The sequence below is a fragment of the Fulmarus glacialis genome, unplaced genomic scaffold, assembly GCF_000690835.1.
Source record: "Fulmarus glacialis isolate BGI_N327 unplaced genomic scaffold, ASM69083v1 scaffold35492, whole genome shotgun sequence".
Classification (NCBI taxonomy): Eukaryota; Metazoa; Chordata; class Aves; order Procellariiformes; family Procellariidae; genus Fulmarus; species Fulmarus glacialis.
Window position 1 is genome coordinate 3,834 of NW_009196553.1, and position 26,227 is coordinate 30,060.

The following is a 26,227-nucleotide window of genomic DNA, read 5'->3' on the forward strand; positions in this document are numbered from 1 at the left end:
GCGAGCAGGGGTTTGCAGCGGTGCCGTGCCGGGACGGTCCCGCTGCTGTCAGCACCCGTGTCCCGGTGCTCCCACCCACCCAGCCGGGACAGCACCGCACGGGACCCGCTGCAGGGACACCTCTGCCTGCTTTATTTTGGCACACAGAAAGCCGAGTTCCCGGAGCGGCTGAGTCAGCGGTGACAAGTCACAGGAAAGCTGCCTTTCCCCTGGGAAGGGCGAAGGAGAGTTGGGTGCCGTCCGCTTCATCAGGGTGGTTTGTTCTGTCGGAGAAGCTGCCCCGGGAATGACTTACTGTAACGTGCCCTGTGCCCCGGCAGCGCCGGGCTGCACCACCATCCGGGCTTGCTGCGGAGCCGGGACCGCCTCAAGGAGCCGCCCAGCCCGGAGCGGGGCCATTTCCAGGACATCGCAGGCATGTTCCTGGCGTCGGAGGTGCACGCAGGGAAGAGGAGAAGGAGAGAGGGAAGAGTGGTTTCTTTAGGAACCAGCAAACGTCCTTTTGCTCCCTGTCTGCGCCGAGATAAGTGTGATAACAGCCCCCGCCGCAGACCAGGCAAGGCAGCACCGTGCCCGGGCGCACGGGACCGCTCCGAACAGGCGCAGCCTCCCCTCCCATAGCGCCTGCGGGGGACCCTGTTAAATCCAGGCAATCCCCCAGGTCTAAGCCTGTGCAGGTAATAGGAAGAGATGTTTGCTCGGGATCCTCATCTCTTCCCATGCCGGACAGGTAAATTGCAGCCGGAGAGAGCACATGGTGACCACACGAACCGCTGCTGCTCAGGTACTAGTGGGGGTGAAGGTGTTCCTCAGCTCCTCCCGGGACAGAGGAATTAGGGCAATTCACCCACACTGGAAATAGGCACACGCTAAAAAAGCACTAGAAAATTAAAAACAAACCAGGTAATTAGAAACGGAGCAACAAACTCACTGACCAAATGTTCACCCAGGCCAGTGCAGCTAACGTCCCTGGACCTCTCCGTGGCCGGATTCTGGCTTTGCCTCTGTTCCCACCCCGCTCACAACTCGCAGGGCTCAAACCAGCCCGGCTGTCTCTAGCAGCACTCCCAACCCCTCTTCTGCTTCACCCCAGCACGTTGTATAAACGCTGCGGACAACAGGGCGTTAACGTCGGTCATCTGCAAACCACTACAGACAGTGGAAATTTTTAAACCATGTTGCTTTTCGGGATTCAAATATTCCTGTCTGCGAGCCCTCACGTCACTTCATGGCTGCAGGCGGGCTCCGGATGCTCAGCGCGAGCGAAGCATCTCTGCAGCATCGTGTCGGAAAGGAGCTGCCCCACACTCGGCTCTGGCACCGCGGGCAGAGGAACCGCTGAGCTGTCGCAGCTTTGCCTTGGAAAACGCACAAGCTCCTTCAGTGTTTTGGGCTTTTCTACAATAAGTTGCTCATGATGAAATTTTAGATCCTCCTGGGGAAGAAAATAAAAAAATCCCGGAGAAATAATTTCCAAGAGGAAGTTCAGTGTCCAGACAAACCCGGCCGTGACAATGATTCGTCTCCTGCTGCTGGCGATGCAAGGAGGTCTGGAGCAGTGAGGAGGTCAAGGCTTGAAAGAAGAAGAAAGGTAAAAAAGCAGAACCGGAATATTTTCCATCTCTGGAATGATGCCGAGGTTCGAGGCTGACACATCCATGTGTTTTCCATCTCTGCGGCGCAAGAAAGTCTTTAGTCTTAACCGCCCTCTTGGGTTTTCAGTCAAGATTCGTCACTAATTAAAAGGGGCAGTGGCTGGCGTTGTCCTGCACGCCATGAAATTAAAGCTAAGATAGTCATAGATTGCTTTTCCGAGTGAAGCCCTAGGAATAACAGGAAGGAAAATGTTAGCAGAAATTTAAAGCACGGCTCAGGGATCCAAGAGCAATTTCTGCCTCGTGAACTTTCAATATCGCAGCGTGTGAGCTCAGCACAGTTATTAGTGGGATTTGTTCTTCGGGCATCCCTGCAAGGTAAGGACATACTTCCACTGTACCCAGTGAAAACACTGGCTGGGGTAAATTAATGTGGATCTATACCTTAGACATGACCTATACATCCCAGAGGGACTGCTTGCAGTGCCGATGGACCAGACAAGGTTTGGCCAAGATTAGGGTTCAGGTTGCAAACTCCACGTTGCTAACCACAGGGAAAACCTTTTTGTCCAGCCTCCGGGCTGACTTGCTTTGCATTTTTGCTTTACCTTCTCTGTGTGCAGAGCAAGTAAGCTGTTTTTTGCAGATATTATGGGGATTTTCTTATAATTTCTATTGCCCAGATGTGTTACTTTACATCAAAGTGTTAAAATTCTTCAGGTACACAGAATCATTAAAAAACTTTGCATGAGCAAATGTGCCTCATACATAAGCTGTCTACCTTGAGCTGTAAGATTAAACTCAATCATGAACCAAAAAAAATCAATCAAGGTACTCTCTCCAGCTGTAATAGTGTCAAGAAAATACATTTAAATAAGAAGTTGCACACAGGAAGAAAGAACCACATCATTTAACTCTCTGAACTGGAACTAATGGCTTCTGCCCTTCCCTAGCAAAGCTTTGTGGCATCTCTAAAGCTCTGCATGGGAGGAATTTGGCTTTTTTTGCTGGCAGACACTGGGAATGCCAGGTTTCACTGGCAAACCAGCACTTTTGATGCAGGTTGTTCATAGCAGGTAAAAAATGTGTAAATAAAAAGCTTGATGGATTATATTTTAAGTCAGGGTACTTCCAAGGTCAGTGCAGAGCAAAAATACGCTATTTAATCATCTGTTCTGCCTTGGATTGAGCATGGTAGACAACAGTGTCCCTGGTTTGGGCATTGCATCCTCACCAGCACTGTGCAGCACCGTTATAGGGTTCGCAGTGCCAGCTCTGGTTAGAAAGACAGATACACCCTTTCAAAAGGGTCTGAAAAAAGGGGAGTGTTTGAATTTCGTGCAGGGAGACTGGCATTTTCGCTTGCTTTTTCTTCTTGTTTTGGGCCTGAACAAACAACCCCTTTTGGTAATATTTCAATATTGTCTTTCTACTCAGAAATTTAGAGGGGAAGAAAAGGGACAGAAAAAGCAAATAGTCTTTTTAAACCTTAGCTAAAGGGTGGTTTCAGTCAAAAAAACCCTTTTGTAACATTTAAACAGCTCTCCAACAATAACATATATTCTAATGTTATAATGAACACAAAAAACCACCAGCCATCCTCATGACCAAAATTCACTGAAATTAAGTGCCTTTTCATCAGGTTCAGATGTCTCATTTCATCATTCATAAATTTGCAGTTTTGTTTGCCAAAATATTGCCCAAAAGACAGACCTGCCCACTTAGCACATGCAGAATTTCTTCCTTAGCATCAGATTAAATTCACACTTGGTTGTTGGGTCTCATCCTGGTTCCACTTGCAGAGGCTGGGGGCTGTGCTGTGTTTCATGGCTTTGGAGTGGGGAGGCTTGAAAGCCTTATGGGAAAAGAAGCCATTTATTTCAAAATTAGCTATTGCAACAAAACAGGTCTTGCGCTCAGCCTCGTGGTGAGCTTTCTGCTTTGTGAGCATTTTGCAAGAAGTGTCAGAAGCATCAAAACAATTTACATTTTTCTACATGTCGCCGCAAGCTTTTCAACTGAAACTGAAACTCATCAATTGTCAATCAACTGTTTCAAAATCAACCCAAGCTAAAAAGCAGAGCCAAAGAAGCTGAACTGAAAAAATAGTTTTGAGAGAGGGAGGGCTGCGACCATCTTCGTGTCCTCAGGTGAAAGATTTACACACTTCAAAGTTTCCAAAAATGTGAGACCAGTTTTCCTCCCAGACGTTAGGATGTCTGTGTGTCTGTCATCATCTCTGGGTTTTTCTACCTGATAGGAAAAGCAAGACTTCTGAATCGAACCAGGGTGAGATTTGCAGGTTCCCTGTACGGAAGACAGAGTCATTTGTACTTCCAGTTTTAATCTGTTGCTTTCCGGATGCTTCTGTCCATCTCTAGAGTGGTGTCGTGAAGGATGACCGAGGAGGAACGTACTCAGTTTTGCAGCCTCGGGGTATTCGGTGCGGTACTAATGCATCATTTCAGGCACTAACGAGCATGTCGGAGCGCGGTGGGAAGGAGGATGGATGTCCCTCCCGTGCGGGGATCTGAAAGATGTGCGGGAAGGCAGCCTCCTGTGCTCTGGTGAGTCACGGCCAGCGCAGAGCAAAGCCGAGTTTGTGCTTTGCTGTCTTCTCAAGTAGACAAACCTGTGCAGCTGAAGTCAAATCCATCACCGCCACGTTTGACAAAGTAAGATCACAATAATTATCTTTCAGGGAAAAAACAAATGGCTAAAAACAACCTCTCGCTTTACCTCACAGGTCTTCAATTCTGAGCTTCATCCTCTTTGTATCTTTTTTTTAAGGCATCAGATTTGACTTCCCCACCACCACGAGAGTTATATTTGCTTCTTCTCTGAAATTTGGTTCAAATCATTCTTTTCTCCAGATTGACATGATTTTATTATACAGAAATCTTTACCAGGTTTGTTTCCTTTCCTGTTGCACATTTCATTTCTCCGGTTTGGGGTTTTTCCTTCACCTGATCTCCAGTTTTGTGCTGGATATCTTCCAAACATAATCCCATACTGCTGAATTCATTGTCCTTTTCTTGCAGTCCTCTCGGACTCCTTTCTCTCCACCTCTTTCCTGTTTTACTTATTTTCCTGTCCTTTGTCTCTTATGAGCAGACTGCAAATCTGAAACTGTTTATTCGCGTACATCATTGAGGTCTCACCTAACCACAGATATTGCAACCAAATACATATTTCTGCCACTGTAGTGAACTAACTTCACTAACTTTTCAAAGGAAAATGCGGTGCGGGGGCGTCAGCTCTAGGATGCCCTGAATTGGCTGGATTGTTGCGTCGTTTGCTTCATTTTTTTTTCAAATGCAATTTCTAGCCAATAGCTTGAGTAATTGTTCTTCATGAATCATGCCAGCGGCCACAATTTCTTCAATGGGTGCTCGGATTACAGTAATGTAAAATGTCCACAACCTGAACACTGATTTTTCACCCAGACTTTTTTTTTTCCTTAAGTCACTTCTAAAAATAAGAGAGTCATTCATCTTAAGGAGAATAATGGCCTATAAAAATGTAAAGTAATTTCATCATATTTATGAATCCTTTCCCTTCCGCCCATTATGAATACCCCTCTTAATGAATGCTCTTTCTCCTTCATGAAGGTATTATAAGCAATTATGTCCTCTGGTTTTAATGTTCTGATAATGTAATCAAATGCCCTATACTTTATCCCCAGGTTATTGACTACCCACACTCCTGAGAAGGGCTAAACAGCCTTTAGTCCCAAAGAGGACTGATTGCCTGGGACTCTGAGTGAACATGGGGTCTTCTTTAGACCATTATGTATATACACAAACTTTAATCACTGCAGAGGAGACCCCAGAAACATTGTGCAGACCCCAAATGTTCTCTGCAGTGCAAATTTTCTGTTCTGGGCTGGTTATTTATGACCTGCTGTCCATTTAGACTTGCATTACATTTCTGTTCCTGTTTGGCAGCACGAAGATGGCTTAAGAAGTGAATGAAAATTAAAAAGGACTTAATGAAAATGAAATTCAGGCCCTGAACACTGATATAAAAGGAATATTAATCCCTCCTCAGACTTGTACCTAGAATGAGGTACAATTATGAATAGAAAGATCATTTCAAGTTATGACAGATTTGATGAAAGAACTTTCACTGCTGTCAGAAGGAAAGTTATTATGTTGCTGCTAATAAGTACTCATCGGGTTTCCAGGGAGCTGGATTATACCAAGTAATAAAAGGTGTGAATGACAGTTCTTCTGGGGCAGGTAAGAACTAGAAGAAAGCTTCTCCCAAGAATGCCAGTACAATCCAAGCACCTTGCCCCAGACTGACACTTTTTTTTTTTCCATATTTTCTCAACTGGTCCATTTTGTGCCCAGTGAAGCCTTTGTAGAGCTCCAAGGCAAGATCCCCTCCCTCACTCTGCAGATGGGACCTGTGTGTTCATTGAACTGTTTCTGAAAGCCAGGACATCTAGCTACTACCTTCCCCAACTATTCCAGGAATTAAAGCTGGTAGAAGAGAAGCTGTAAAAGCTATTCCCAGCCTGAGGTCAACAAGAGTCCATCCAGCTAATTGGAATTTGGATAATGTTCAAGAAGGCATCGGGCCAAAATCTGTCTTGTATGAAACACCACTGCAATCAGTGGAATGACACTAATTATACATGGTACGAGGCAGCAGTTGCCAGTCCCCAGCTCCAGTCCCTCCCTAGGAAGGCGGCTGATGGGGAGCTAGAGAAAACTCACCTTTGCACCGCCTGAAACATTTTCTCTGTTCATTTCACCCAGTATTCAGGGCCCTTGGAGCTTGCCAGTAGCAGATGAAAATGTAATAGATGATCGCAAAAACTAGTGTTTGTGCAGAGCAAAACCCAGTTCAGTCTGTTGCAGCTATTTGGCTTTCCCTTCCACACACTGGAAAATAAAAATGGAAAGCATACACAGAAATTCTGCTAGGAACAGCACATGGATACGGTCAAAGCCACAAACTGCTTGGCTAGGTCACCTTGGAAAGAGGTTACCAGCACGAAGGTGAGAGAGACTATCTAAAGAGACAAATGCTTATTTTATAAGTTTCATTTCCCTTCAGGTTTTTCCTCAGAAAAAAAAAAATCAGGTTTAGGCTCTATATTTAAATAAAGTTTCATTTTCTGCATCTAATCTTGAATTTTTCAGAATGGCAATGCAAGAAACAGTAACCAACAGAGCAACACTTCGAGCCTTTTACCCAGCACCTTTTGCAAGGGCTGTTCCAACAGCAGCCAGGCAGCGAGCATGCCTTGAGCAGAGCTTGCTATGACAGCTTTAAGCATCTCAGCCTTAGCTTCCGATCTCAACAGGTTGTGTTTGTTTTTTCGTTTTGTTTTTTTTTTTTTTCTTTTGGTTACCTGGTATCTCTTGTCAGATATTTCAACTGTAGGTAATGAGAGACAGGGATTGCCTTTTGCATTGCTTGTAAACAGTACGCAGTGGGGCACCCTTCCTACCTGGAATCTCCTGGTGCCACTACAAGATAAGCTAATAATTAATCACAAGAAATGCACCTTGTGGTAACATTAACAGATGGCCCATCAGCAGCTCTGATTTCAATCACCATGTTAATCATTTCTCTTCCTTTGCTCGGTCCAGCTGGCTCTGCTGAAGATGAGCGCTGTGTTCCTCCTGCTCTTGGTGTCCACTGCGAACGTCGGTGCCATGCTGGAGAAGGGTCTGCCGAGACGGGAACCGCGACGCCTCTCGTGCGTGCGATGCTGCGGGCCTTCAGAGCAGCCCGTCTCCATCATCTCCTCGCGATACACAAGGATGAGCAGCGACCCTGCCTATTCGGTACCCAAAGTCCAGCCCACTATAGATATCACCATCCTCAAAGGTGGGTAAAGCTGACTACTGTGAAAACATCCTTTATCTTACTTTCTCACCCTCATTTTGCAAGCTGTGCTCCCCCCTACACTAAGAAACTCATCCACTTTATTTACCCAAAAGGAGGTCAAGGGGTTACATGGCACAGGCTGTAAGTGTGTGCAGGTAAGAAGAGTTGGCAAAAGACTCTAATGCTTCAAAAAACAATCACTGGAAGCTCGAGTTAGGTCACACTAAAAACCAGATGCCAATGTTGTCACAGAATTACTAAACAGTGGGGTTGTTAGAAACCAGGAAAGACACTCACTCACTTTTTCTGTTGCACATTTTTTGTCTCAATAAGGCAGGCAAACAAAAGTTAAGCATGTAGTTCAGGAGATGTGCCGGGAGTCCTGTGAGCGGGGATATGCAGACCAGACAAAGCCAACCACCTCTCCCAGGCCCAAATCAGACAGCAAAATCGGTAACTTTTCTTGCCCAAATCTCTGCACAAAGGGGCTGTGTTCATGAATACTGGATTCATGTAACTGGTCTGGTCGGACCATGGAGTTCCACTATTGGACCTTGAACATTGGCACCACGAGCTCAGTGGAGCCAAACGTCTACCTGGCATTTTCATCTTTCTGAGGATTAGGAGGATGCTGGTCTCTGACCAACGCTTCCAGACATCTGTGCTGGGAAAAGAGTGTTTTAGCATGGCTGCTTTGCTGGTTGTCTCCAGTAGGATGTGTCCGCAGCTTGGGCTTCACGTGCTTGTGTTTGACAAGGTTTTCCTTTATGCTCGCAGGTGAGAAGGGTGAAATGGGAGAGAAAGGGTACCCTGGAGCAGTTGGGAAGGAAGGAGAAAGAGGGCTACGTGGCCTTAATGGACGGAAGGGACAGAAAGGCCAACCGGGCCCACAAGGCCATTCCTGCAAGCAGCTCTACGCTGCTTTCTCGGTGGGTCGGAGAAAACCCCTTCATAGCTCAGACTACTTCCAGCACGTCACTTTTGACACCGAGTTTGTGAACCTCTACAAGCACTTCAACATGTTCTCGGGGAAGTTCTTCTGCTATGTGGCAGGAATCTACTACTTCAGCCTCAACGTCCACACCTGGAACTTCAAGGAGACCTACCTGCACTTGATGAAGAACGAGAAGGAGGTGGCCATCCTCTATGCCCAGCCCAGCGATCGGAGCATCATGCAGAGCCAGAGCCTGATGCTGGACCTGCAGGAGGGAGAGGAGGTCTGGGTGAGGATGTTCAAGCGGGAGCGAGAAAATGCCATCTATAGTGAGGAGTCTGATGTTTACATCATCTTCAATGGCCATTTAATCAAGCCAGCTGTAGAGTAGCCATTCATCAGCTTCGGGCTCAAAGCTTTGGTAGATACATTAGTGTCTTCCCTCTTAGAAATGCCTATGTCTAGTTCCACTTAGAAGGATTACAGGCCTCCTGGCCTGCTGACAGGGTTGTATGCCCATGCCAAGGACACCTGTGTGGATGGAGGTGACTGTGCTTCAAGGTGATGCAAGCTACACAAGTACAGAGAAGGCTTCAGCCCTTACGTGCCCTGGAGAAGCAGCACACAGAAGGCCCCAGTTCTGCAGCCCTGTGTAGATCCCCAGTAATATTCCCAAAGAGTTTGCCAAATTGGTAGCAAAAATTTAACCTCTGTGCTCTGCTTTAGAGAAGACGTTTTAATTATATCTAAGGGTCATCTTCAGATACCGGTTATCTGGGGGCTAGTTAAGGAATGTCATTACTCCTACAACAATACTTGGGTATCTTTGCAGTGTGCAGTATTGCTAATAAGAGCCCACGCTCACCAGCACCTACACCAGGTCTGCTCCACTCAGCTGGGCAAGAATGCACCAGTGTTAAGAACGATATTTTGCACAGTACACTTACCCTAAATTATGTTTTTGTTCCATTTCATGTAATATTACATTCTCAGAGCACAATGCTAGAATTAGATAACAGCATATCGATCTAGCAAAGCTTTTTCAGAGGCACATAGTTTTAAGTATTGCTGTAGCCACATGCTATAACATTGCCAGACTTCTGTACTGCTAGCAGTTCTCACAAAGAACATCCAGCATGGCAGGGAACATGTGTATTTCTCATTTTAAGGAAAATGGCGGGCCTTGCCTTAGGATCCAATTTCAGAGTGCTCATTGCCAAGCTGGAATTTGGGGCCATGCTCATGTCTAAACTACCATCTTGTAGCACCCTCATTTCTGGAAAGAGAAGGCAAAACTGGAAGGAAAACACGTGCTTTACTGCAAACAGTGATATTTTAGGGGATTTGGTTTCTTTTTTCCTAAAAATTTATTGACATAACAGTGGAAAGGTACATGCAAAAGGAAACATTGTTTTCCCCAGTTCCTCCTTGCCCATTCCCCCAGTCTTTTGTTTGCATCCCAAGCCATTTGTATGAAGGATACATGACAAGTTCTTGCTGGGCAAACTGCTTCACTGCTGTACCTCGCCTATCCACAGCTGCTTGGAAAAGTAGCTGAAATAAAGATACTGCTTTGAGTACACTTGCTTTGAGTACCCTGGTTTTGTTTAACTGACCTGCATACACTTTTCACAGTACAGGGCTAAAAGCACTAGACTGAACATCCAGACCCACATAATCATCTCAGGTGGCAATTTTAGTTACTTTAATACCAAAGGACTCCAGAAACTAGACTGACACCAACTCGTCTCCCTGCAGGCCAGTAAACAGCCATCATAAAGTATCAGGATGGGGAAACAGAAGTTAATGACCCCTTGCTGTAAAATAAATATCAAATCTTTGAGATCTCACAATCTTCATGAAGATAGGGACTTTTAAGTAGCCTATTTGCAAAGTAAATGCATGATGAAAATGGGTCTACAAGCTTTGAAACACCATGTGTGCTCCTGCTTCCATCACAGCCTGCAACCCTGAAAAAGAAAAGTGGGAAACTTGAATAGCTTTAAAAAAACCCTCCCAAGGGCATTTTATGCAGATCCCCCTCTGACCTGCTGTCAGCTATCCCAGTTGCTTAGGTCAGGCCATTGCACAGCATTTCCTTCCCACCCCCCTTCTCAAAAAGCTTCCTAATCAGCTCTTTCCATTAGGATGGTGGTAAAAGCCCTAATGGCCACATTGCTTATTTGCAGCACACCACTTAGTACTGAGAGCACTAACCAGAAGATGCCAGCCCTGAGCAAACATATGCACAAGCAGAAACCTTTTCACTGCACTGGACTCAGTGAAGGCATTTGGAGGCTCTTTTTCCCAGCCATGTACCACATCTGAGACCTCAAAGTCTTTTTTCCCCTCCTTTGTCCCTACTTCTGAATCATTCCCCACTCAGACCTAGGTTTTGCAGCTGCAGAAAGTCGTACTCTGGATGCAGGGTACTGCTGGCAGAGGACCTCATGAGATGCCTGTGGTGGAGCAGGGATTATTCACTGAGGCTGATGCGGTCGCAGGGCTGTCTAACATTCCTTGCATATCGACCAGTTTCACCACAGCTTCAGCTCACCCCCATCTGCAGTTCACTGCATTGACTATAATTAAAAAGAAAAAAATGATCCAGCCCTCTTAAAATGTCATGCCCAGCTGGAGTTATTGACAGTGCTTAATCCAGCACTGGAAAGAACACATCCAGAACATGTTTATGTTCAACCCCCACTGATTTTGGAAAAGTTACTTTCTACCAGGAAGCAAGCAAAAATCCATCCCTTTATATCACTATATATGCATATCTCCATAACACCTAGATACACAGCTAGAGATAGTCTGATTATTGAAGCAATAGGACACATTCAAAATGCTCACAACTGATCTGCCAGTGGCATAAGCAGGTAAATCATTAAAGCCACATTGGTTTCAGGTGCAGAATAAGCTTTCAAATAATAAAAAAGGTTATTGGGTTGCATACATTATTCAAATTAGTCATTTATTGCATCAAAGAACTAGAAGTCTCAACCTGACCATTTCTTTGGGGAAAAAAATTGAAATATCTAAAAGCGTAATGTACAAAGACATCCCTACTGCCACCTTTTGAATGCATCCATCAGTTTTTTCCAACTTCAAGGGCTGGGACAAGCATCCCTGTTTAGAGAAGTTTAATGAGCCAAATCCAAAGCACAAATATTTGAGATCTGCTCATCAAGATACAGGCAGCCTGCCAGGGTCTCTCTTCTAGAAAGAGAATTTAAATTCCTTTTTTTCCCAGCAATATGTGGCTTGGAAACTAAACTTTGAAAAAAGCTTTCTAAGTTCTCTTTTGAAGAGAAGAAAGTGGGGGAGTTAAGTGCTGAAATCTAAATGAGAAGGAAAAAACTTAATTTGTATTTACTTTTCCAATTATTTCTCTAAATTGGCACTTTGTATTTCATGCTTTGAAATAAGTCATCAGGGATCTGTCAGAATCTTTTTTCCAAATCCTTCAGTGAACAGCATTACACAGAAATGACAAAACTGCCTTAGCTGCCATAAATCCCAGGTGCATTTTGTTGAGAAACATTAGCTCTCCTGTAGCTCCCTTTCACCCCAGAATCCTTGTGGAAGATGAAGCCCCCATGGTACAAGGCACCAATAAACCAATTTGCCAAAATAACCTTACCTGTCCTTGGGGCAGGGCCAGAAATAGGGGAAGCAGAGAAACCTGTTGAGATCATATACAAGGAGCTGTAAGTGAAGAATGGGAGCCTTCTATAACAACAGAAAGATCACAGAAAACATCAAATGAGAAGCATTTACCCGCAAAAAATCTCTTTTGGTTGGCACAGGAAGATTAAAACAGACTTTAAGACAACATACCCATTGTCTTCTGACTGCAAATCTGTGTGAGTTTTACACTTACTAGCCCAAACTTTAGCAATAGGGAGGAGATAAACTCATCTAACATCCTCTCCTTCATTTCTTTGGCATCAGAGCCCCAGAAGAGCACCTCACAATGAGACTGTGTGCTGGGACAGCATCTGTCTTGTACCAAAAAGCAATGAATGGAAGAGAGCAAGCAAATGACCTGCCCATATCCACTGGGGGCAGGGCAAGATTTATGCTCAATATAAGGAAAAAACACTTCAAGTAGAAGGGGAATCAGACTCCACAAGTGGGTGCAGCATGAAAGACAAGCTCTCCATCCCAGGAAGCCTTCAGTGGCATCCTAGGATCTGCTAGGAACAATAAGGGCAGGTCTGGCTTAAAGCAGAGGAATGCACCACATAGCTGCACAATGCCCCTCTAACCTTCTTTTCCTGTAGATTTAAGTTTTAGCTTTTTTTCACTGAGAAAAGCATGAAAAAGCCACAAGAAATAGTTCCCACTAAAAAATCCCAAGAAGCAGCTAAGCCAGGCCTGCCTTCACCTTGCTTTAAATATGCTTCAGCTGCAGTTTCCACTATCACAAATTCTCACATAAGAAATCCTGCAGCACAGCTCAGTAATTACTGGGGATCTATCTGCCCTATTGAATCCTGTGCTTAAGTCTGTCTTATGACTTCTAAATATGCTCATTCACTACCCTTCCTTACATGATTGCACTAAATGAAACATTGCATTATGACTTGTAGGATTTCAGCGGAGTCCTTATGCAGCTATGTAATTGCTCAATAACTTATTTTTACTCATTTTCTCAGTTCTTACCTTGCAGGTGTAAGAGAGAAAAAAATCCTCACACTTGCAGACTTAACCTAAAAACACCACTTCTCTGAGTTCAAACACAGAAGCATCTGACTTCTAACAGGGTCTGACCCTCTTTTCCCTAGAAGCTTAAAGATCATACAGACTTTCCTTCCTCTTCCTTCCCCTTCTCTTTCACTTTCCTGAGGCAGAGTTTAGGGGTGGTGCTTGAACTCCTCTTTATATGGAGAAGCAGCAAATTACATGGAGCCCACCTGAGTCTGCCTTAACCAGCTGAGGGGCTATATAAGGCAGCAGTAAGGACTAGGGTGCCTTTTGGACTTGCTGGGGGAGGTGAGTTTCATGTAGGTTTAATGAATGAGGTGCTGGGGGAAAACTATAGATAACAGTTTTCCTTTAGTATTTAATAGAGGATTAGAGGAGACACTACTTTCTTTCACAGTACTCTGAATGTTTTGGTTTTTTGGGGTTTTTTTTGTTTTTTTTTTTAATTTCTATTGCATGTGAGGAGGTGCAGCAGTGCTGAGTGTGAGGGTGTTGTTGCAAGGACCCTTCTTGGGTCCTATTGCTGCTCCTGCAACTTCTTCACTGACCTAGCAGAAGACCTTGCTCTTAAAGAATTTAGTGCCTTTTTGTGCAGTCTTTAAATAATGCTGTAACTACTCAAAAATACTCTCTTGAAAGAGGTGTTAAAGGGTTTATAATCCTGGCTGTGACAAACAACCAGTGTTCAGATTAATAGCTCTTACAGTGCTATTTGAGCTCATTATACCTGGCAGAGCTTGTGACTGGGCTGGTGCTTAGTGCTTTTAATGCCAAATGGCATCAAGGAAACTAAAACCTCTGTGTGCTCCCTGTTTTCTCTCCTAATTATTCTGTGCCTGTATGCTTGCTTCTGGTCAAACTCTGCTGCTCTGTACTGTCAGCCTTGTCTAAGTTGATTAAACTTCTGAACTAGTTCATTGACTCTCTGAGACTGTTCTGGTGAGCTGCAAAGCAAAAGTCATCTGCTTTAAGAGAGCCCTTCATGTAACACTTTCGAATTCTCGATAAATAGAGCAGCAGGTGAAGATTGTCTTCATCTTGCTGTAGGTTTAGCAGCGAATCTGAAGCACAGTTAATTGCCTTGCTTGCACCCCTACGGTGGTAATGAGTAGTCAAAGGCAGGTGAGAAGAGGACCTGGGAGGACTGACACTGTCCCCTGAGCTAACCCCTAAAGCAATCTGGCTTCTGTGCTCTCTCCTGCTCACCCTGTGCTTGTGCTATCCTGGAGAGAGGATGCACTCATCCTGCTGCTGCTCCCTGCTTTACAGCAGCTCTCTGAGCCAGGGATAGGGTTGCTAAGCCTGCAATCTTGCTCTGTGCTCAGTCTTTCAATAGTGCTCTTCCAAGATAGCCCGATTCCTTGATTTGATTTCAGCCTGCAGCAATAAGCCATCCCTTAGTAACTGCTGTAATCACAGTTCTCTTCTGGCTGATCATAAGCTCAGTAAGGGCTGTGAGCTAGTGTGAATCAGGCTTTTCCCACCCAAACGAGACTGGTAAAATCCCTATTCTGCCAACTTTCACTCAAAATGTTAAATTCCCCTGAACTCCAGCTCTTTGCGTGTTTTTCCTGTCTGTAAGCATTCAGAATGGAACCTGACAGCAGTTTAGTGTTGCTCCTTTGGTCCCGCGTTGGGCGGGCTGCGTTCGGGCGGGCTGTGCTACAAGCCTGCTTAGGCACTAAGCAGTTCGCTCTGAGGATGGGCTGGATACTTTTGGAAGTCTGATTACCCTCCTCGTCCCTTTTGAAACCTCTTTTCAGGTAACCAAGTCTTAAAAGCAGTGAACGCATGAAAACGAAAACCTAAAAAATTCTTCCCGAATTTCACACGGGGGAGGTGTGAGAACATCTGCGGTGCGGGTGCGAGCTGCAGGTGCGCAGCACCTCTCGGTGCTGGACTATCGGCTGCTCCGTGGATTAGCTGACACTGCAAACACGTACTGCCGCGCAGTGCCTCGCTGCACCCTGCGCTGCTCGGGGTGCTCACCCCCCTCGATCGCGGGACGCCACAAGCTGTTGCAGCGGGGGTATCCAACAGCTCCTGCATTCCCATCTTCCTGCAGCCTTTTTTTTTTTTTTTTTGGGTAAGGAGGCTGTTTCTGGTGAGGTTTCATCCCTCCTCGGTTTCTGGAAGGATCCTTCTCTGTCCGTCAGGGTAAGAACAAAAGGAACCGCTGCCTTCGGCAAACTGCTTTCTTCCTCTCAATAAGGAAACTTTTATTTTACAACAGGAACAGGCAGATAGCATCAATGCAGATAAGGAAACCAGGCAACAAATAAAGCTAATGGGTTGCGTTTGGATGAATTGAATGGAACTTAATGATTCTAGTAAAAACCTATTCACTAACAAAGATTTAAAGTAGCAGATAAAATGCAGGAGATAGAATAGGAAAGTGTTAAAACAAATAGAAACCACTTACAAGCCAGGGAGCAATACATAGCTAAAAGGCTGGAGACTTTGGCCTGCACATGCTGTGCAGACATGGGCTGCTTCCCCACGCTGGCCCTTTAGTCTGCTTGGGAGGAGGTTGGGATGGTGTTTCCCAAACCGTTGGGCTGTGTCTCCAGACAGAGCAGCAAGGGGTGCCCCAGGACAGGCTGGGGAGCCCCCCATGAGTTGCTCAGGGAGAGGTGGGACACGGCAGGGGGGGTTCCCTGTTCTTCCTCCACACTGTGCACCGTGGCTGTCCCTGCCAAAGCCTGGGGATGCCTCTTTCTCCTCCTGCACCCTCATTTTCCATGGCGGTTTTAGCTTTCGTGGCAAAGGTCCAAGCAACAGCATCTGGAAGCTGTGTGCTCTCTGCCAGTTCATGCTACCTCGCTCCTCGGCACCTTTCTTTGCCTAATTTTGTGAGATTTTATATATACTTTCTGCCTAACCAGGTCTTTGGTTAGAAGTCCCCTGGTAAAAATTCACATGCTGTGTGACTATAATGGGGCAGGACCTATCTTGTGGGGAAAGCAGAGAGCTGGTTATTTGTCCTCGCAGTGCTGGATTTGGCCACAGCAGAAACGCGGGCAGAACCCTGTCCCCTCTTCACTGAAAGAGTGGTCAAGCCTCGGAACAGGCTGCCCAGGGAAGTGGTGGAGTCACCAGCCCTGGAGGTATTTAAAAGACGTGTAGATGAGGCGCTTGGGGACACGGTTTAGTGGGCACGGTGGTGTTGGGTTAACGGTTGGACTCGATGATCTTAGAGGTCTTTTCCAACCTTAATGACTGATTCTATGCCAGCACTGGCTGCAGCTCAGGGACTGGCAAACAGGGAGGCTGAGCTGGTGGAGCCCCTCCGTGCCGCGGTGGCGGGGGCTTTGCTTCCCCTCTCCCAAACCAGCGGATGTTTTCTTGACAGCAGCTGTGCTTCATGCTCCAGACAAAAGCTGCTGCAGAGGATCTGGACACCCCGACAATTGCTGCCATACATTGGGCATGACAACCTAATGCTATTTGCAATTCCTTTCTTCCAGGGAAAATTGCATTAAAGCCAACTCACAAAGAAATTGCTTCCTCCCCCGGTTGTGGGGGGAGCAGGCACATTTTTGCTGGCTCAGGGACCTGAATGCTGCAGTCTGAGCAAGTGGCGGATCTCCTCCTGCCTTTGCCACCGAAAGGCCATTGAAGGAGCAAAACTTCTATTGCAGGAAACAGAGGAATTGCCACTGGGTCTGGTTTTTTGCTAATGCAAAATGCCAGCGCTGCACGGCTGCCTGTGCGTACCCAGGGAATCACATCGCCCTGTTTCCAAGCAAGGAAGAATGTAAATCAATTACTTGACAAGGTCATTCTTCCCTCTGTTTCTCTGTCCATGCTTTTCATCCCTTTTAAGGCAGAATTCTGACTCTCTTGTTGATTGAAAAGGCACCTGTACAGTGAAATGTAAGTCATACGCTGCTGCGTAGGTCTCGGATGGCAGATCCAGACAAGCATTATCATCTAGGGAATTAAACAGTGTCTGCCTGCTTTTTGGGGGTCTGCCACTCTTATTTGCAGTGCCTGGATCCCATTGATAAGAATTTCTCTGAAGTGGCCTGGGCAGGAGTCCCCATCGGTTTTGCTTTCAGTCCTGGGTAAAATCAAGGAGGGAAAAGCTCAGAAAGTGCTCCAGAGGGAAGGAAAATGCCAAGACTTTCAAACTTCAGTAAAGAGCTTTGAAAACACACAGCTGTGAACAAACACAGGTTCTGGCCCTGAAACCTGCTCCTCTCCATAGGAAATGCTCCCTCAGACCACACACCAATGGCAGTTGTTCCCCAGGGTGGAGAAATGAGCTGACAGCAGCATAACACTGCCGCGGCGATGCTCGCTGTGTGCAAGACTTGTTGCCTGCTATTTTTAAGCTCTAACAAAATACAAAAGGAACTGCTGGGATAGGTGATGTAGATGCCAGCTCCTCCTTGCTCTCTCCTGCCATGCTTTCTGTGCCCATTTGGCAGCAGTGCTGCATGTCTTGGCTTTATTATACATTGTAGAGAGAGAGAATGAGCCTTGCTGCTCTCCTGGGAATGGAAACACAGGGCTGGGAGGAGTATGTAATGCAGGAACCATGAAAAAACCTACCAGGCACGTTTAATTTGGGATGCTGTAACAATGTTTTTGAGTCATAGAGGTTCCTTGCACAACCTTAGCTCTAACAGTGGACTTGACTTTAGATGCTCTCCATCATGCTAGAACAGGGACACTTAAAATAGACCCAAGCAGCTAATGTATTAAATTATCTGATTAAGAAACAGAAGAGCTTAGTGCTCTAAAGACCCAAAGTGAAAGTGGATCAGGGCTAAGAAAGAATCAGTGCACTTGGATTTCGGCAAAGGCTCCTCGCTAGCCCTGCTCCCATTTGTGAAGGCTGAAGGAATGGCTGGTGCAGGTTACAGGGCTAAAATATTTGAAGAAGTTGTGACTCAACCCAGTATAATTCCCAGTCATTCCCCTAGCTATAGCCCTGAGACCAGAATGAAGTGAAATCAAGTAGACAGTCTGAATTTAGCCTGAATTTAGCAAATTCGTGGAGCTTGGGTCGTAGAGCCAGCACTGCTGTACTGGTCAGACCTGGCCCGTTACTGGAGATGATTTGAGTTATTGTGTCCTACGGATTTCAGGTTTGCAGGTCTTCTATGGTTTGCAGGTTAGCAAGTGTTCCATTACCAGTGTCTCTGGTGTGGCTGTATTTTGTGCTCAATATCTCCCAGTGCCGAGGTGTTTCATCTCGAATGATGCTGAAGTGGAGCAAATAGCGTTTATTTGGTATATTAACCTCATCTAATTGAGTCTCTCTGCTCATTGAGAATAGCAGTTACAATTTATCAGCCATAAAACTGCTAACTGCATTTGCTTAATTACTGGCGATGTCATTTGTTAGGGGCTTTGGGGAAGAAAGCAGTGGGTGTTCGGAGCTGACAGATACCACGTACTCTCTCAAGCTGAAAAGCTCCTTGCCCACTGATGCTCTGGGTAAAGCAGTTCACCCACTTCATACAGCCCGCAACGCTCTTCTGCCCGTGCAAAGCGATTTAGCCTCTCAGCACCCACTGCCTTCGTTGGGAACCGGATAGCTGAAAGTCAATCCGCAGCATCTCGGTATGACCCTGTGATGGACAGGATAAATAATAACAAGGTGATCTGTCCCCAAAATCAGCAGCGGCACAGGCATCCCTCCTGTTTTGCTGTGGCTTGTTCACCTGCGGCAGGAGCCGTTGTCTCACGGCGGGTTGGGGCTGCCCTTCTGGTGTGAAGTTGAAAAAGCTGTGACGGTGCCACAGGCTGAACCCGCAGCGGTGCAACAGCCTCTGAATTACTGCACTGACTTGTGGCCTGTCTCTTTGCTAAACTAGTGAAAAGGAAAATACCAAAAGCTTTTATTATTAGGTGGCATTTGTCAGAGGCAGAATGGCTTTGCAAGTCAAGTATTAGGTCTTTAAAATGCAAAAAGAGCCACGGCACTCAATATAAAATTTCCTGAATGCTTTTAGTTTCACACCGAACGACACCCTGTGGCACTAGATAAAATATTGTTCCAAAGTGATTTATGAGTTGAATAGGATCCTACTATTACTGAAGTTAATTGCAGAATTCATCTCTGCCTGGGATCTGTTTTGGATCCTGGGGAAGTCTCCTGTAATCTCTTTTCCCAGCTACTGGGTTGCAGCCTCAGCCAGGTGCTGAGTAAAAGGAGTTTGTTCGTGTGTTCGCATTTGTAACCAAATTAAATACAGCACCACTTTTTGTGCAAAACGGCTTGTGCACAGTAAGTCCTGATGCAAAGAACTACTTGCAAAAGGCCCTTAGGGAATTTCAGGTGTGATAGCATGTCACAAGCCGCAGAGCAAAGCGGTACTTTCCCAGCCCTGTGCTGCAGGAAGAGTTTCTTTCAGGCTTCTTGAGCTTACTGTGGTTGTTACTCACTGGAAATGACATTTGCTAAATTGTCAAGTGCCACAAATTTGTGCTTTCATTTCCCTCTGAAATTCAGTTTGACTGGAAAAGTATCAGTGAAAGCCTGCGTACGCGAGCTCCTCTTGTGCTCCTCACCTTCATGCTTACACTCACGAGAACTTAGCAACAACGGCAAGTTTTATCCTTTATCGCTATTAAGACTCAGACCTGTGGTGCAGCCAAACAGGACAAAATATCCCAGCTAAAATTATGTATTTGACACAAAAGAGGCTACACTGATTTATTGGCGAAAATACCAAAAAATAGTGTTCAAACCAGAACTTTCACAGCGTAATTCATGCCCCTCCTCCCATTCGGCTGAGCCCAGTTGACCACAGAGCAGGTTATTCCCGATGCTGGTTTGAGCCCAAGTGAGAAGCGCAGGTCTGTGCCGAGCTGTCCCGAGCCTGGTCCAGTGCAACATCAAGAAATCAGTTTGGAGCAATTCTTAACTAAATTTTGCAGAACCTGCATCTTTCCTTTCTCTTGTTGTCACATTAAAAATAAAATAGCTAGTACCTGTTGAGAGGTGTCCTGTGAAATAGGGGCTTTCTGCTCACCTAAAGCCCACCCCTGGACCAACAGCACCCTCCAGGGTGACACATTCGTACCCCAAGCCACCGGCCAGGGTCAGCTGCATGTTCTGTCTCAGCCAGACTGAATTTAAACATCATCTCAGCTATGTCATATGCATCTCAGTTACATTTTATGATTTATCACAATCTTCCTCAAACTGAGATCTCCCCAGTCCCAGAGTGAATTGGAAAGTTGGTGATGCATGGTCAAAAATCTTGAGAATATTGTATTTTTTTCATCTTGATGTGCAGGATATGCTGTGCTTCGAAATTTTTCAGCATTTTAATTAGGTGTTTAGGATCAGACTCAGCTTTCAAGTTGCACCTTTTAAGGATTGGGGAAGGAGGATGGTTGGAAAAGGGGAAAAAGGAAGAGAAACAGCTTCGTGTATGAGCTTTTCATACAATTCAATTTTCCACACTCATTTTTTGTGCACTTTGGAAATTACAAATGCTCTTTGCTAAGTGCATGTCTGACAATGCTGGCTCATGCTCACTGAACAATATAGAGGTGTTTTAATATCCTACTGGAAGATTTCTCGAGGGATTCACAAAGTATGAAATCCACCCCCGTGCAGCCAGGCAGCACCACGTCCGTCATTGTGAGCCGTAAGTGGTTCATAGACTTCACTCTGGCCTCTTGCACAGCAGTGAATTGCACCTAAATGAACCACCTGAAGTGATCTGAGACTAAATTCCTACTGGTTTTAGCTGGTATCTGTCATGCTGGCTACCAGCATTGCAGAACCTGGTCGAGGATCCCAGACTGGGAGGCAGGGTTGATGTTACCCTGTCAATAAACCCCTCCGTTTCAGGGGTGCAGTGCTTGGCTTGGTCTGTATATTCCAGCTCAGCTCCACATTTATATTATGGCTACATCAGGTCAGAAATGCGATGCAATTGCATTTCCCCCACGTAAGATTTTACAGGTGTTGGAGAAATCCAAATACAATTCGATGACATGAATTTATTCTATGTAAATGACACTTTGCTGCGCTGAGTCCTGTCTGGAGTAGTCAGGCACATGCATGCCAGAAAATAAAACATTTGCAAGGCTGAGATGAGAGGCCCATCAGACCTCTGTCTGTCACCTGGCATATGGGACTGGATTCACACATGTGGCTACAGAAAGCGAACGCAGCCTGTGGTGTGAGGTTTAATAGCAGCGCAAACAGGAAAGCAGAATGATCGCATTAATTCTGGAAGCAGCACAATTAATTCCCCCTGCCCATGGGAGCTACTGTCATCACATCTCTTCAGAGCCGGCATTTCTTCTCGTGACGTGACACTGCCCTGGCGTGTGCTGCCTGTCTTTGTTCTGCTCGTTTGGAGCAGCAGTTTTGCAGAGAAGTCAGGGTGCGACGTGCAGGATCTCTCCTGTTGTGCAGAGCTGCTGCAGCCCGAGTGTTAGTGATGGCCGTGACTCACAGGCGTCAATCCGAGGCTGGTAGGAAGAGCCCACGCAATGCGTCATGTTATTCATTTGAGTAAACATGTTTCCGTTGATCCCGTTCGTTATTATTTTGTGGTGGCTATAGGTTCATGGGCTAGGTACCCAGGGTGGCCAAAGACAGACTGAAAGGTGCTGTCTGCTGGAGAGATGGTGAACTTGGATGATGGACCTGAACTCCTGAAGCCTTGGACCTTCTATGTGGTGTTGGTAAGAGCCCTTCGTCTCCACCCTGGTTTTGTTCATGCTCTCTGGGCATGCTGTTAACTCCCAGGGCAGGGATGCAACACACTTTTATTTCAGATTTTGAGAAGGCAAGAGGATGTTATGCTGGGAAAAGCCAGGAAAGGCATAAGTTAATTGAGACCTTGGGAGGGAAAAATTATTTTTCTCCTGACTCTCCACAGAAAGACATGGTGGGACTTGCCCCTGGAGCACTGGGAGGGGAAACCCAAAATCTTCCTCTGGAGTTTTGAGGTGGGGAAGCCGATGGCAGATGCTCTGGACCAGCGACGGCTGCACACCCAGACCTCCCATCCAAACACTCTTCACTTGCACAAGCAATATAAACCCCAGATCCACATTTCACACCTTAGACTGCCTGGCAGAGAGACAGCCTAACCACATGAAAAGGTATAGGAAACACTTGTCCCTGATGGTAATTCCCAGACCACGGCTGTGCTGCAGGTCCAGGGCTCTGCTGGGTGTACATTTGCAGCACGGGGGCTGTCGAGTCAAATTCAGATGCGGACTTATCTGTTGGCCTTACATCACCTAACCTCACATCATCAGAGGACAGGACTGTACATCCCCTGTAGCACCCATTTCTTTTAAGGGCTATTGCTTTTCCATTACCCATGTTGGAAAAAACCAAAACACTACAGCAACTCCCAAGGTTCATCCCAGGAAATGGAGAGTAGGCTAAGGGAACAGGACACATCTGATGTTTGGGCCGACCCAGTGCTCGAGGTCAGAAACCTGGATCGAGAGCTTAAAGGCTCAAGATATAGATGGTAAGAGAGCAAGCAGAGAAAGCTTTCACCTTTAGTGACTTTTCAGGGAAAGATGAAGAGATACAGAGGATTAAGTGTTATGAGATTACAGCAGGAAAGAGAGAGAGAACACAGAAACCCCAGAGCATCATCCATCTCATAGCAACAAGGCTGGATTTAGATGGAGTTACTCAAACAATCAAAAATGTGCAGGAATAAATGTGACATGAAAACAAAGTGGAGGTTAAGGTGACCAACTAAGACATTTCGGGTAACCGAGACGGTGGAGCTGGAATAGCCGTTGCGGGAGCAAACCACAGGAATATAAAATGAACAACTTTTGCCTTCTTTCTGGTTGCAGAAGGCAATGGGCAGTTAGGAGGACCAGGGGAAAGGCACCGTTTGCACATGCTAGAAACATGGCCTTGCAATTTTTAAGGGTGCTGCTGCATGTATCAAGGCTGTGCCAGGACCATGCATCGCAGGAAACATTTGGATGCCAGTGACAACCCAGTCCCTGGGGCCACCAGCGCGCAAAGCCTCAGGGAACGGAGATCTGGTTTTAACAGATGGTTTCTTAGGCTTGTGGTAGTCCCAGGGAGGTTTGCATTAAGGCACACGTAAGCAATATTGATTTTGGAAGTTAGGCTACATTTAGCTGCAAATCAAAGAGGGAAGGAATAAAAGTAAGGCTCTGCTCTTACTCCAATGTAAATCCATCTGTCTCTGGATATACTCTTGCCTCAGGCCCCATTTCAGATACATGCCTGGGTATTGCCTCCCTTAGAGAGCAACCAGAGTGAGTGATCCTGATGCCAGCGGAGTCAGCGGTGACCCTGCTGAAACCCAGGAGGCCAGAACTCACCGGAGAAGCATATTAATCCCAGGTCACTCCTGACCCCTCTGAGATATCCACCTGGAAGCTGCCATTGGGAATTCCTGCAGTGTTCTGCAAATGCCACTTGTACAAACTGAATATGTGACTTTCCCCCCCCACTTATACCCATTTTTATTGGAATAAAAAGTGATACACTTAAGAAAGGTGGTCCTTTTTCCCAGCTGTTGCTTGTTTTACTTTTGAACACATACTTCAGCAAAGCACTGCGGTATCCAGCAGCTGAAAATCTGTTTATTGAGAGGACTGCATGAGTCTCAATGAATATTCAGAACTGGGAACTTAATCAGAAATGGCAACAAGCAAATATATTTTGCAACCTTGTGAAGGTCAGATGGGCACAGGGCAAGGTTTCCTTGACCTTCATGTGCAGGTGGGTCTCTTTGTTTTCAGTAGCGCAGCAGGAGAGCTAACATTTATAATACTTTAACGAGTCAAAGGGTTGGCTAAGAAAGGAGTATTTAAAGCTGAATAGAAAGTTTTAATTTGAAGAATTGTCTGTCGAGGTATTAAAAATGTCAGTCAGTCCCTCAGGCTTAGTGACTGGATTTGAAATGTATAAAAAAAATTACTGCATTGGGGAGTGTCACTTCTGTGTCTTGCTTTCTGGGAATGGCTGGCTGGGAGGACAGATTTTCATCTGAATTTGTCAGTCTTTGTCAAAGCATGACATGTTTTGATGAAATGTGTTCAGAGATGCTGTCAGCTTGCCTGTCTTCTCAGAAATCCACCGCCAAGCTGCGGGGAAACCCGTGTCTCCCCAAGAGCAGTGTATTTGGAGAAAGAGCAAGTGGAGCTTTTGAAAGCACAATTCAAGTCTGAGAAAAGTCTTCTTGGATGAGGGAAGGATCCCGTGGGGCAACGGCTGCACGGCACCGGGGGAGGTGGTCTGCAGGAGCCGTGGAGGAGACCTGTGAGGAGCAAAGCTGCTCCCAGAAAAAAAAGCCCTGGGCCAGGAAAAGAGCTGCCAAATTTGCACTGAGCTGCTTTATCTGGGCCACGCTGAGGACATGATGCCTCGGAACCCAACAGGGCTGACCCAGGGACTGGATTTTCCCTGGGGGTGGGAAGCAGACCCTACGTGTGCTCTCGGCTGCAGGTACCACTGTGCTCCCTCCTCTAACCCCAGCTGGGGACAGGCATTCGTTACGAAACCGAATTCCCCAGACAGTTGTTTGTCGGAAAGGTCATTTGGCTGTCTTATCTGAAAATTGATGCATTGAAAGCTTTCCTAAATTTGCTCATTAAATATGATGCATTGCAACATTATCAACGAAAATGTTGGCAGGCAGGCTTCTCGCTGGAATATCTATTTTCTGGCAACTGTGGTCCCAATCCTGACCCAGGGTGGTGGGAGCAGAGGTGGGGTAGGTCTGGCCCCTGTTCAAAACCAGGACACCTTTTCAGACCAACCTTCTTTGCAAATTCTTGTAGTACATAGATCCAAGGATGAGAAGAATAGAAGAACAAAACAACGAAGCTGCAGGAGAGATGATGGAGCTGGGGGAAGGTGTGGGAATGCCTGTGGGTGTCTCTGGGACTGACTCTGACCTGAAGGAAAGGCAAAGCAAGTGCAATTGAGAAGAAATCTCCTGTCCCTAGAGGAAAGACCTCAGCTCTCTGCAGGACGTTACTGCTCCTTCCAAGAACTACGGGGACTGGGGCACATTTTGCGATGTGAAGAGCCCTTCAACCCAGGCATGCTCCCTGGCAGTCCTGCCCATCTTTTTTAGAGACATTTAGCGGTCGCATGCGGCTGCGTGTGTACATCAGGCGTTTCTATGACTGGCATTTCAGATACGACTGTCCTTCCGAGAGGACCATTGTGCTTGAGACCGACTTCCCAGCTCTCCCCATCAGCTCCCCTCGCAGACGCAGCAGCAGCTGGCGAGCGAAACAGCGACGTTACGAACGGTGCCCCCGTCCCCTCTCCCCTCCGCCAGCCTCTCGTAGCGATTTGTCAAAGCAGGGTGAGAGTCAGAAGCAGCGCTGAAACGCTTTGCGCTGAGATTTTCAATTAGGGAACACAAAAGCCTGTTTAATAAACTCTTAGAGGCTTGTTAGCTGAGACATAATTAAGATTAATGTTGACTTGGGACCAGAGGAAACAGGGCTGAAAATGAATCAAAGGGGGGCAAACAGTTTCCACCATTAGGATAATGCAAGAATGAGTTTCCTCCCTGCAGTAGCGGATGGTATCAGGTGCACTGCTATGCCGGAGGGAACTCTCCTTATATTTCCCTATTCTGTTACAAGGCAAACATTAAAAGGGGCAAAAAGCGGTTTTCTTCTGCTTGTTCCCCAAAACATGCTTACAGCCCTTGCACAGGCGGCTGTTTTCACAACAACTTTGCACACTCAAAGCTCAGGCAACAGCAGGTTTGGAATAAAGCTCCACACTTTGGGTTGACAGGGAGATGGCTGTTCAGCCGATTGATTTCTGATGCTTCCCCGAGGCCGTGATTGCTGGTAGGAAGGGTGGTAAAATCAGGAACCCCAGCACACGAGCACAAATGCTGCCTGTTTTGCCTGGCAGGTCTCACCCCTGCCTCAGACAGCGGTTTTTTGGGGGGCAGCCCCACACAAGGGTCGGACAGACCGAGACAGCACCCATGCATGGACAAGGGCCCAGGGCAGACACGATTTCTGCGTTCCCTGCTTTGACCTCAGTTTTATCAGCCTATTTTTCAGGTGTCTCACTATTCCCTTCAGATAACACTTTTCTTGGTTAATTCCAAATATAATCAAATTCTATGGAGGAAGGAGAGAAATCCCCTCCATCATTTACCAGCAGTCCTGG

General features: G+C 46.2%; 1 protein-coding gene across 1 annotated transcript in view; it reads left to right on the top strand.

Moving 5' to 3' along the window:
• Positions 1-8,767, top strand: part of LOC104072704 (complement C1q tumor necrosis factor-related protein 8-like) — a 9,572-nt gene extending 805 nt beyond the window's left edge. The window contains exons 2-3 of the mRNA XM_009572237.1: positions 7,202-7,442; positions 8,220-8,767. Coding sequence (XP_009570532.1) covers positions 7,217-7,442; positions 8,220-8,767 — 774 coding nt within the window. The 5' untranslated portion in view covers positions 7,202-7,216. The remainder of the gene's footprint in view (positions 1-7,201; positions 7,443-8,219) is intronic.
• The last annotated feature ends 17,460 nt before the right edge of the window (positions 8,768-26,227 follow it).